This window comes from Natrix helvetica (assembly GCF_964273705.1).
Source record: "Natrix helvetica genome assembly, chromosome: 1".
In the NCBI taxonomy this organism is placed as follows: domain Eukaryota; kingdom Metazoa; phylum Chordata; class Lepidosauria; order Squamata; family Natricidae; genus Natrix; species Natrix helvetica.
This window is the reverse complement of record NC_138548.1, coordinates 35,724,645-35,737,383: the sequence shown is the minus strand read 5'-3', so window position 1 is coordinate 35,737,383 and position 12,739 is coordinate 35,724,645. Positions and strand designations below refer to the sequence as shown.

The 12,739-nt window shown below is 41.1% G+C and overlaps 1 protein-coding gene across 1 annotated transcript in view; it reads right to left on the bottom strand.

Moving 5' to 3' along the window:
* Positions 1-990: 990 nt before the first annotated feature.
* Positions 991-12,739, bottom strand: part of LOC309401018 (SERTA domain-containing protein 2-like) — a 29,147-nt gene continuing 17,398 nt past the window's right edge. Inside the window, exon 2 of the mRNA XM_081969913.1 lies at positions 991-9,068. Within this exon, the coding sequence (XP_081826039.1) occupies positions 8,210-9,064 (855 nt within the window). The 5' untranslated portion in view covers positions 9,065-9,068 and the 3' untranslated portion in view covers positions 991-8,209. The remainder of the gene's footprint in view (positions 9,069-12,739) is intronic.

Here is a 12,739-nt window from a genome sequence, read left to right as displayed (position 1 = left end):
TGCCGTCAATATAGTTTACTTGGACTTCAGTAAGGCTTTTGATAAGGTAGACCATAACCTACTACTAGATAAAGTAGAAGAATGTGGGTTAGACAGCATCACCACCAGATGGATTCGTAACTGGCTGACCAACCGCACTCAGCGTGTAGTTCTGAATGGAACTGCATCTGCATGGAGGGAAGTATGCAGTGGAGTACCCCAAGGCTCTGTTTTAGGCCCAGTACTCTTCAACATCTTCATCAATGATTTGGATGAGGGGATAAATGGGGAACTCATCAAATTTGCAGATGACACCAAGCTGGCAGGAATAGCCAACACTCCAGAAGATAGGCTTAAGATACAGAAGGATCTTGACAAACTTGAACATTGGGCACTATCTAATAAAATGAAATTCAATGGTGAAAAGAGTAAGGTTCTACATTTAGGCAACAAAAATGGAATGCACAGGTACAGTATAGGTGATACCTTGCTCAACAGTAGTAACTGTGAAAGGGATCTTGGAGTCCTAGTGGACAACCATTTAAATATGAGCCAGCAGTGTGCAGCAGCTGCCAAAAAAGCCAACATCAACAGAGGGATAGAATCAAGATCATGTGAAGTGTTAATACCATTTTATAATGCCTTGGTAAGGCCACACTTGGAATACTGCATTCAGTTCTGGTTGCCACGATGTAAAAAAGATGTGGAGACTCTAGAAAGGGTGCAGAGAAGAGCAACAAAGATGATTAGGGGACTGGAGACTAAAACATATGAAGAACGGTTGCAGGAACTGGGTATGTTTAGCTTAAGAGAAAGAAGGACTAGGGAAGACATGATAGCAGTGTTCCAATATCTCAGAGGTTGCCACAAAGAAGAGGGAGTCAAACTATTCTCCAAGGCACCTGAGGGTAGAACAAGAAGCAATGGGTGGAAACTAATCAAGGAGAGAAGCAACTTAGAACTGAGGGGAAATTTCCTGACAGTTAGAACAATTAATCAGTGGAACAGCTTGCCTCCAGAAGTTGTGAATGCCCCAACACTGGAAGTCTTTAAGAAGATGTTGGATAGCCACTTGTCTGAAACGGTATAGGGTTTCCTGCCTAGGCAGGGGGTTGGACTAGAAGACCTCCAAGGTCCCTTCCAACTTTACTATTGTATTATTGTAAGCCTGTACAAGAGAGGTACTTCTTGTGACATACTTGCGAAGAAAGAAATCTTTGTTTGGTTTGCATTGCTCAACTCTTCTTTGTATAGCATTGAAAGCAAATACCTATTTTGTTATTCTTGTTTTAACATAGTTGAGTAGCAGGCAAACTCAATGGCTGAAATCCATTTATGAGCATGTGTGCACATTGAAATGAATTGCTTCTGTTAGCACTGCACAGTTTACTTTTTGCTACTTTTTTCTCAAGCAAACCTGGGTACCTGCATTCCTCATTTCTATACAAGTATATTTCCTATGTTTCATATTGAAAACCTGGGTTTTAAAACTAGCACTTATTAAAACAGTAGTTCAAGTTCTTTTTATTAAACTTCAGGGAACCATTCCATATTAGTCTGTTGATTTTGGTACAGAGAAGTCTGGCATCCCGTGTACTCAAACTGGTTTGTTACTTGTACATCTTGCTGCTGCAGCTACATACTTCAGCATCTCCCTTACTTTAATATCCAGGTCATTTCAAAAAATGGTTACAAAAATGGAGAAATGGTTACAAAAATAGATTTTTCAGTATGACCATTAATGTATGCAAAGTCATATGCCTAGTTTCTGTTATCATGAATAATCAAGTACTATAACTTCCCCTTGTTTTAGAGTAATTTCTTTCTTTTGTTTTAAATTGTTTGCAATTTATGTTTCAGAGTTTGTGATAAATTTTATAAAATGTTTTAGTTCATACCTATTGGCTTACTACTAGCAAAAACCCGTGTGGCTTCTGACTTGCCAGGACAAATGCTATCTAGTGGCAGCCTAATCTATCCTCTACTATGTTTACAGTCTGCACAGGTTCTTCTCAGTTAATGGAGTAAAACTTATTGAGCACACTCTTGTGAACTACCATTCATTTTTAGAACAATAGTTCAGTTAAATTTGCAGCTGTCTTTGTGTAAGACAAGGGTGAGAACCTGTGCTGCTCTAGACATTCCTGACCTACAACTCTTAAGTATCCCTTACTATCGGTCACATTGGAAATGATTGCAACATTGGAAGGATTCTTCAACCCTGGTTGAATAGCTGTTTAGCTACTAAACAGCTGCGTCAGAGTTATGCAGACATGTTTATATCACTGTCTGAGGACTTGTAACATTAATAAATCTAAAGTTGAGAAAACTAACAAATCTCTATTGACTTCTCTGCGTGTAACCCTGAAACCATCACAATCTGAGCCATTCTTATGAGTTGTCTCTGATGCAAGTGCAGAAATCCTCTTGATTATATGTGCATGTGAGTTGGCACTCAATTTCACTGTTCAAGGAGACTGAGCACTTCTTGGGAGTGCTGCAATGAACTCTACATGGGACTGCCCTTGAAGGTCACCAGGAATCTACATTAGGCCCAGAATGCAGAACACAAGTAGTGTAGGGCACCCTTAGGTTTGCTCATGTTACACCATTGCATGAGCTGCCCTGGCTCCCATTAAAGCCCTGTATGCCCATCCTACCGGGTAGAGTAGGCTTCTCTGAAATGCTGCCATGTACAGTTGAGGTTCTAGAACTGTTTTCCATAGGTGCTCCTCCCTTGTGCCAGGCAGGCTCCCATCCGTAGCCTTCTGGAAGGCCATCAAGACCTGGCTCTTTACCCAGGCATTATGGTCCAATGCTGGCAGCTTATGGATGGTTGTTGGGGAAACCACAGTATTGGGAGCCAGTGGTTAGAATGCAGTATTGTAAACTAACTTTGGCCCCTGTCAGGATCAAATGAGGACCCAGATTGTTGGGGGCAATGTGCTGGCATTTGTAAATGGTTCAGAGTGCGGCAAAGCACTGGGGAGTGATATATACGTAAGTGCTAGGACAGGGGTCCTCAAACTACAGCCTGCCGAAGCCATTAATTCGGCCGTGCGGGACAACGAGGCTGCCCCACCCACATCACCCCACTTACCCAGATCCCCCGCCTTCTGGAGGCCTCGGGAGGCCAAAAACAGAGTCCTTTTTGGGCAGCAGAGTGGTACTGGAGGCCGAGGTGGCAAAAATGGGCCTGTTTTTGGCCTCCCGGCCAAGAGAGAGAGAAAGAGATACACACACACAAAGTCCCCCCCCCCCCAAGGCACCCACATCCCTTCACCAACCTGCTTTCCACCCCCAGGAGCATAACCAATCAAAGTTTAATTTGTGTGTATTGTTTAATGGACTGCTAAATTGACCATGCCCATCCAGCTGGTCCGGCCTCCCAGCAGTCTGAGGGAACATGAATTGGCCCCATATAAAAAGTTTGAGGACCCCTGTGCTAGGAAATGCTGAAAGCGAGTTTTTTTAATTTGCAATTTTATTATTGTGAGGAACCCAGATTTGTGCACTAAGATGGGCAGCCATACGAACCTTCTAATGAATAACCCAATCTCCCCAAGTGTCTTTCTTGTGGCAGCTCAGATTTAAAAGTAAAAGTTCTACTAAGAACATGTTTTGACATGTTAAAGGAAGTCATTTGTCCTAAGATGGTCAGTCAACGGCTGACAGCCACTGCACATGTTTTTGCTACTAGTCTGTTGCTTAAAATAACATCCTACTCTGTTAAAGTTTTTTTTTCTTGCTCTAATGCAAGCTCTTAGGTGGTGAATTGAAATTATGACGTGCTAAAAGAAGGGGACTTATGGCCAGTGTGCAAAGTTGTGGTCTTCACAGCATCCCTGCAGTTATGTGATCAACTCCTGGGGGCTCAGCTCCTGACTATGTTGTGGGAAGCTGCAATCACATGATCATAATTTGTGACCTTCCCTGCAGGCTTCCACAAGCAAAGTCAATGAGGAAATCCACAGGCACTGTGAAGTTCTACTATCCCTGCCCATGGAACCTCCCTACACTCCTTGCCTGCAATTCCCAGCTTTTCCTACATAACAAGCTGCTTGATTCTGGGTTACAATGGCTGCCAGGATTGCCATTGTTAAGCAATGCAGTCATGTAACATTCAACTTTGGCTGCTTTAGTGACAGAAACACACCTTTCAAATTAGATGGGGCCTCTTTCTTTTTCTGAAGCTATAAGTTGACCAGAGGCCTTTATGTCCTGAAAAAGTGAAAAACATAATGCTGAGGGCATAGATGTTTGATGCTCAAGAATTATTTCTGCCAATGTTTTCAGGTAGGTTTGGAGACCACTCTGGGGTGTATTCTGAAGATGAGAAGGGTGTGAAATCATGATTAGAAAAGAATGATTTTCTTCTCTTCTTACATACAAGCTTCCAGGAAAGCTTGTATGTAAGACCTAATCCTTATTTCAAGCCAGATCTCCTTTTGAGGTGCCTAATCAACAGTTGGCAGCCAATCTACATGTTTCTGCCACTGGTACATTGCTTGTGCTGTTTAGATACTTGATCGTTGTTTCTTTTAAGTTTAAGAACTATAGACAACAAATTAGATCTGAATATTTATTAAGGGATTTAAAAAGAAATAGTGTAGACACTAGTCTGCTTTATCACAATGCAGAGGGCTCTTACCATTTTTAGATTAATTTTCTATTAATCATTATGTACAAACGGTATACATTCTTTTTACCTAATCCATTTTACATAAAAGATAGAAAACATTTTGCAAAAGGGCCTGCTATTGTTTAGATGTAACTGCAAATCTCCCATGTATATAAATACACTTCAACTGCCAAAGTATGCATTAAGCAAATAAAACTGGATTGACGGCATTAGTTGTAGAATCCAGCTCCATCATGACTCAAATTGGGTGCAAGATAAAGAATCGGTACTAATTTATTTGAGTACTAATATTTGAGGGGCTGCCACAGAGAGGAGGGGGTCAAGTTATTTTCCAAAGCACCTGAAGGCCAAACAAGGATGGAAACTGAACAAGGAGAGATTCAACCTGGAAATAAGGAGAAATTTTCTGACAAAGCACTCAACCAATGAAACAGCTTGTCTCCAGAAGTTGTGGGAGCTTCATCACTGGAAGCTTTCAAGACAAGACTGGACTGCCCTCTGTCAGAAATAGTATAGAGTCTGCTTGGGAGGGGGGTGGACTAGATGACCTATAAGATCCCTTCCAACTCTATTAATCTGTATCTGTTTTTAAATTAGAAGGAAGCTTCTCTGAAGCTGAAAGCCCAGTACCATTGTAAGCGGAATAGAGTCAAACATTCAGATTGCGATACTAATAACTGCTGCAGAAATGCCAGGAAAGGTTCCTGATTAGTCTTATATTGAAGGACTATTTGGGCCTCAAAGACTGCCATTTAGAGTAAAAACTACACTATTGACAAAGCAACTACTGTAATGTTAGAATATAGTTGATGCATTCATAATAGCAGTGATCATCAGGATGTAACTGCGGCTATTGCTCACTATCCTGTATCAATCTTGTTTTGCAATTTCTCTTCATTCTTTCCACTTCACCATACAAAAGGAATCCTCCTCCAAACATCAATGGAACATTAAAATTTTGCCTTATGTTTAATCTTCAGCAAGTATCAAATGTGGTCTTTTGTTGAAAACCCGTTCTTTTATTCCCTAAAGGTAATGCTACATAATGCAACAACTACATCAGGTGACCTGAATCTCATTGCACTTCAAGTTGAGTAGTGGATTGGTTCCAACACCACAAAAAAATGGGGGATGGAAATGAAAACTGATACTGGTGCAGCTACTGTTATGCAATAATGAGATGCTCAATGGAGGGTTAAGCCCCAATAGATTATTTTAAGGTGTCCAACCTACTACGGTAGGTAATCTCCAAGCCAAGAATTTACCATCAGAAAATGGCCATTCTATAAGTGGCTTCTACTGCAATTCAGATGAAGATTAGCCAATGTGCATTCTATAGTTCAATTTTAAAAAGTACCTCCCATCTTTCTAGAAAACTTACTTTCAAATATTAGTATTCTCAAAGGTAGGTTTTTTTTCCTGCTGCCTTGTTAAAGAAAAACAAAAGTTAGATAATATGAATATGCAAGCAAGTGTAGATATTTTGCTTCCAATACTAGCAAACTTTCCAAGTTTGCTAGCATTGGAAGCAATGAGGAGTAGGTGGGTAAAGGTTTCCCTCGCACGTATGTGCTAGTCGTTCCTGACTCTAGGGGGAGGTGCTTATCTCTGTTTCAAAGCCGAAGAGCCAGCACTGTCTGAAGACGTCTCCGTGGTCATGTGGCCGGCATGACTAAATGCCGAAGGTGCATAAAACGCTGTTATCTTCCCACCAAATGTCCTTATTTTTCTACTTGCATTTTTACATGCTTTCGAACTGCTAGGTTGGCAAAAGCTGGAACAAGTAACGGGAGCTCACTCCATTATACGGCGCTAGGGATTCGAACCGTCGAACTGCTGACCTTTCTGATCAACAAGCTCAATGTCTTAGCCACTGAGCCACCACGTCCCTCAGTAGGTGGATAGCTACACACATAAAAGTCCATCTGATAGTAGTTAGAATGGCAATGTTTTTCTTTTTTTTACTTATTTACATCTGTTGTGTTGCTTGATCAATAAGTGGTATATTGTATCATTTTCAAACTTAACTGGACTCCTCAGGGATGCAACGTTAGAACATAGAGTGGCCATGTGTTTTCAGTAAGAAGTGAGCAGGTGCTGCTTCTATGACCATGGAACAGTACAGGCTTGTGGTTGGAACGTCAACATTTTGGCAATACCGAGCTGTCCCCAAATGGTGCCAGCACTGAGACAGCCTGCCAAGTAGCACCAAAGCTGGACTAGGACAGGCTTTGTACACAATGAACTGAACACTTCAGCATATTATGTGCAAATGTCAAACCCATCTTGTGATGTGGCAAAAAACACAATTTCTTTAATTTTAAGTGTAATTCTTAACAGGCAGACTACTAACTCCCAAATGGCAGCATGATTTGCTGGACTTCTACTCAATTAGAACTTTATTTGGCCAAACCAAGATAAAAAAACTGCCACTAAGAAGATACAATCCATTGCAAGCACTTTGGACAACTAAAGTTCCATTTTAAGAAACAGAAATGTACAAACTCAGAGCGGTGCTTGGGCAAGCCATATTCAATTCTTACAAATCTCACACAAAGTCGCCAGCAGACAGAATTGCATGGTATACCTCTGATAACACACAGTTATAAATTTCCATCATCTAGATTTTATGTATTTCCTTACAATACAGGATGTGCAAAAGTGGCCTGCTTAAGTGATATATTGCACATAAAATCTAAAATTCTGTTTAAGAAAATTAAAATAGCTCTAACTATACAGAAAATACTAAATTGTAAAAAGCCATATTACTTCCAAATTGATGCACGTAATACTGACAAAGTTCTAAAATTGGGACAATATACATATAAATTACAGTTAAATACCATAAAATGTAACTAATCAGCAAAATGCTGTGGTTGCTTCTACCACCAGAAATATCATCCAAGAAAACTAAAAGATCTGCAGTGTTAGACAAAGCAAAGAATTAAAGCATTTCTGCTAACAGAGGTAGTGCCAGCCACATCCAACCAGAAATTCCTCTCCGATCTAGAATATTGTAATAAAATGTAAAAAGACTATAAAATTTACAAAAATAAATAATTTTAAATGTTTTACAAAATGCAAGAGATTTTGCTGCCAAGTATCTAGAATCTTCAATAAAGGGGAAGAGATCTGTAGTTTCTTAAATACTTTAAAAATATACTGTACTGAGGCTGCAAATCCAGGTATGCAACTTCAGTGAATGCCAATAAAGAATGTGATTTAATACTAAAAATAAATCTTTAGATTTCAGATGATGTTTCCCCTTATGTTCTGCAAATCCTTCACACAGATTAAAAATTGCACATTAAAAAGTTAGAAACACATGAGAAATACTCCTCATGTATAGCCTAAAAGAGTTAAAAAGATTGCACAATTGATTTAATAAATGCTCCGTTTTATATAACAGGCTGTCACTTTTTTTTGGTTTATAGGAATTTTAGGGAGGTTTTGAGAACCATTAAAGAAAAATGTCTGTAGCTGCCCTTTCTGGTGTAACACTTTGAAGTTTGCTCTCCTCTGGGACTTATCTTCAAACCAGCATTGTATGGCAGCTTAGGAAAACGTATCTTTGGGCTAGCAAAGGTGTCAGGACCCTACAAGAATTTCCATAATATGGTCTAAATCGGTGATATCACTTCTGCATATTGGGATGTTGTTTGTTGAGGAAGAATTACAAGAAGGGAATGTCTTCAACGTTTCTTCTGTTGTTGCCACAGACAGTGTTCTTGGAGGAGTTGGTGAGGGGCAATCGAAGTCTGAATCATACATTGAAGTGTCAATATCTTCAAATATGTCATCAATAGCTAAGTCCTTCAAGTAACTAGTTGAATTTGAAATTTCAAAGGAACCAAATGCACATTCTACTCCTTTCAAGTCTTGTCTATCTTCTTCTAACTTAAGAACTGATATTTCAGAAGTCTTAAATTGATCATCTCCGGATCCAGCTAAGTAAGAAGGTGGACTCACATCTTCCATGAAGTCCAAATCTTTTAGAATAGAGGAAATGGCTGATGACATGTCATTATCTGAAACCATCAACAAGCTATTTTCAATTGGACTTTCCATAGACCGTGGTTCATAACTGTATGATTCCGGTTGAATAATACCAGGCAAAAAGTGTGAAGGCATTCCAAAGAAATCAAAACCTAAATAATTGGAAGGGGTGGTACTTAAACCACTGCACATGTTAACAAACTGTTGGCTAGTTTCTTGTCTCATCTCTTCTTGGATTTGTCTAACAGTATTGGCTATAAGCACAGAACGATGTAAATTTGGTTCCACCAGCATCTTATATGTCTGTAACTTGGCAAGGCAAACATTGAGCACCAACTGACGCTTGAGTGGGTATGGCAGGTTTCGACTGGAATCAAAGGCACTTGACACACCAGCCATGTTCTCTTCATAATCACTCAACTTGCGTTTCAAGCCTTTTCCCAACATGAACCTGGAAGAAAAAAAATGAACCAATGAGCATTTCTGACTTTATAGTATTTATTTTTATTCATTCATTTTCTATTCCTTCCTTAGGGGTGGGTTCATATACTTTTCCAGAAGGCTTCCCCTTGACACATAATTCAGAATAGTTACATAACATCAATGTGCTGCATCTTCTTCATTTAGACTGATTAATCTTGGATAAGGGAAGTAATTTGGGTAAGACGGAATAGAATTTAAGGAAGTCTAGATTATTAATACCAGAGAAAAGCATTATGAAAACTTCAATTAAAAAAAAAACAGGAATTCTGGCCAGGATCTTGTATTTAGTAGCATGTAGGCAAGAGCAATTGAAATCCTACAAACCTATGTTCCTGAAAAATTTGTCTCTTTGTTCTTCCTCTGACAAGTAAGAGAAAAATCTGCATATTGTGCTAATAAAATGCATGTGGTTAATTTTAGTAAAGTACCTAGGATGCAGGATCATAATAAATAACCTCTTTCACAAGTTCTGATTTCAAAGCTAATATAAAAAGACTGAGAATTCCTTCTTCTCTCCCTTCACTTTACCAAAAAGATAAAGCATCAATAATCACTTCCTTTTATTTGAATTAAAATAGTTGGGGTTTTGGAGAGAGCTCTTCAATGAATACTTTTAATATTGATCATGTTCATTGTCTTGGTCCCTCCCCAGCCCCAGCCAACAACTCAGAAGATAGACTTTTTGAGTCTTGATGCACACCGGAAAAAAAATGGTTTGAGCAAAATTATTACCTGCTCTAACTCTTCTTATATATTTTATTTTAAATCTGCAGCTTGGTTAAAGGTTTTAATAGACGTGAGTTGAAGCAACAAATACAGCTAAACAGACAAATATTTTTCAAAGCAGTAAGGTTTTCCTCATGATTATAATTACATAGTATTCAGAAGAGAGCTTTAAGCAACTCCTGGCATAAAAAAACACTTCTGTTTAAGTTTTTTTAAAAAAAGAAACAAGGTAGAAGCTACAAAGAAAATACAGCTTCTGGAACTCTTACCAGCCCTTTAATAGGAGCTCCATTCTGGATCATGTGCCTGAGAAGAAAGAAGGCCTCGGAATGGAGGCGCAGACAACGTTCCAGTCCACAATCAAACAGTTTTTCCAACATGGATGGACAAACGGTAATGGAGATTTTTTCTCCCCCTTGATTGTTTTTTTTTACTCAGCCCATTTCTGTACCTGATTTTTCTGTTGTTGTTGGCTTCTTCCCCTACACCAACTTGAATTACATTGTTGGCAGTCTTGAGCCCATTCAAATAATTGATTTTCAATATTCCATTGGGCTGGACTGAAGAAAATGGGAATGAGTTGGAGTAGCAATCCTGCCAAAACTTCTCAATGAAGGACAGGAAAGGAACTCTAATAGCCTTCCTCTGAACCAGATGCATAGGATTATAATTACAGTTACCATCATCAGAAGCCAGAAGGTCTCTTACAACCACTCCCAACCCCACCTCATCCTTAGCATACGATTCTATGGATTTTATTATATGACCCACCTCTGTTCCATGGCTATATAGCTATACTAGTTGTAGTGGAACTTTTTATGAAAATGCTCATTTCATGCCTTGAAGATGTTTGTCCACTATCCAAGAAACAACTCAATACTTTTTGGATCACATGGTGTCCATACTGGTACAGTTAATTTATTCCGGGTTCTGGAAGGCACAGTTACAATTTTTGAATCTCCAGGTTAGCTTGTCCTCAATCACTCTGCCATGAAGGCTGAGAAAACTAAACAGATGCTCCAGCAATATTTAAGATGTTAGTATACCTGCATTGAAGGTGATTGGCCCTCATAGCTTCCCCAGCAGAATTTTCCTACAATAATGCTTTGCTCACATTGATTACTATGGCAGATACCCAAGGGTTTTATCCAGAGGTGGGTTCCTAATGGTTCGCACCGGTTCGGTAGAACCGGTTCGTCAAATCTATTGAACTGGTTAGAAGAGATTCCACCAATGGACCGGGAAGTTAAGTTTCGGAACACCTGACCCGGCCCTGTCGCTTGCTCGCTCACCCCCGCCCGTCCGGAAGCCGCTCCATTGCTCGCTCCCCCACCTGTCCGCACTATCCTAGCCCCGCCCAACACTCATTGATTGGCTGGCTCACCAATCGCCCCGCCTGCCACTAAGAACCCTATCTAAGCCCACTTACCTTTTTTCCTGCTTGGCGCTCTATTGCTGCCTGCCAACTCCGAGGAGGTAAGTAAGCTGCAACTAAGCATGGGGCGGAGGGGGGGGCTGCTGCAGCCCTGCACTATAAGCGAATCTGGTGACCTTTTGCGGCCTTGCAAGGATCCCGGGCTCGCTTATAGTGCAGAGCTGCAGGGCCATCAGAAAGCACGAGCGGGGTGGGGACGGGGGCGGGAGTTTATGCAGGGTGGCTGGTGTCTTTGACATGTTCGGGGACTTCACAAGGCCTTTGCAAGGTCCCCGACTTGCCTAAGATGCCTGGCTGCCAGAAAGCACGGGCACGGGGACAGTGGCGGGAGCTTATGTGGTGCGGCTGGTTTCCTAGGACCTCCTAGGTGCCAGCCGTACTGCGCAAACTACCGTCCATCTCCCCGTGCTCAGAAAAGCAACTCCGGGAAGGTCCTTTGGTGGCGGCAGGTGTCCTAAAAACTGCCTGCTAGCAAAGGACTTACCCGGGCTTCCTTTTCTGAGCATGGGGAGATGGGCGGAATTTTGCACCGTCCATTTCCTCGTGCTCAGAAAAGCAACTCCAGGAAGGTGCTTTGGTGGCGGCAGGCATCCTAAAACCTGCCTGCTAGCAAAGGACTTACCCGAGCTTCCTTTTCTGAGCACGGGGAGATGGGTGGTATTTTGTAATGAGGTTGTAATGAAGGGTCCTGGGTGCTCTCTGAGCTTGGTGCAGATGTTTCATTACCAAACTAGGTAACATCATCAGTGCTAGAAGGGAGTGGGGTTGGGGGGGGGAGGAAAAAGGTAGGACAAAAAGGAGAAAGAGAAGGAGAAAGAGGAGGTGGAGGATAGTGGGATCCTTGCTGCTTTCTGAGCTTGGTGGTTTTCTTACAGACATTTCATTACCAAACATCATCAGTGCTAGAAGGGAGTGGGGTTGGGGGGGGGAAGGAGGAGGAGAACAAGTAGAAGGACAAAAAGGAAAAAGATAAGGAGGGAGAGGACTGTGGGGTCCTTTGGTGTTCTCTGAACTTGGTGGTTTTCTTGCAGGTATCTCATCACCCAACCAGGTGTCATCATCAGTGTAGAAAAAATGGGGTATACAGAGAGGAGGGGGAGGAGGGCAATGACAGTGGGGTCCTTGGTGTTCCCTGAGCTTGCTTGTTTTCTTGCAGATGTTTCATTACCCAAACCAGATATTATCATCATCATCAGTGCTAGAAAGAGTGGGATATATTGAGAGGAGGAAGATGAATGGGGGTGGGGCAGAGACGACAGCGGGGTCCTTGGTGTTCCCTGAGCTTGGTGGTTTTCTTGCAGACATTTCATGACCCAGCTAGATATATCACACCAATGACAATAAAACATCTGCAAGCAAGCCATCGAGACCACAGGGCATTTATTTCTTCATTTATTAAATGTATATGCCTCCTGCATCGTGGTCATCACAAACTCCTCATCAGGACCTTCCACAATGACCGGCCTCAGAATTACATC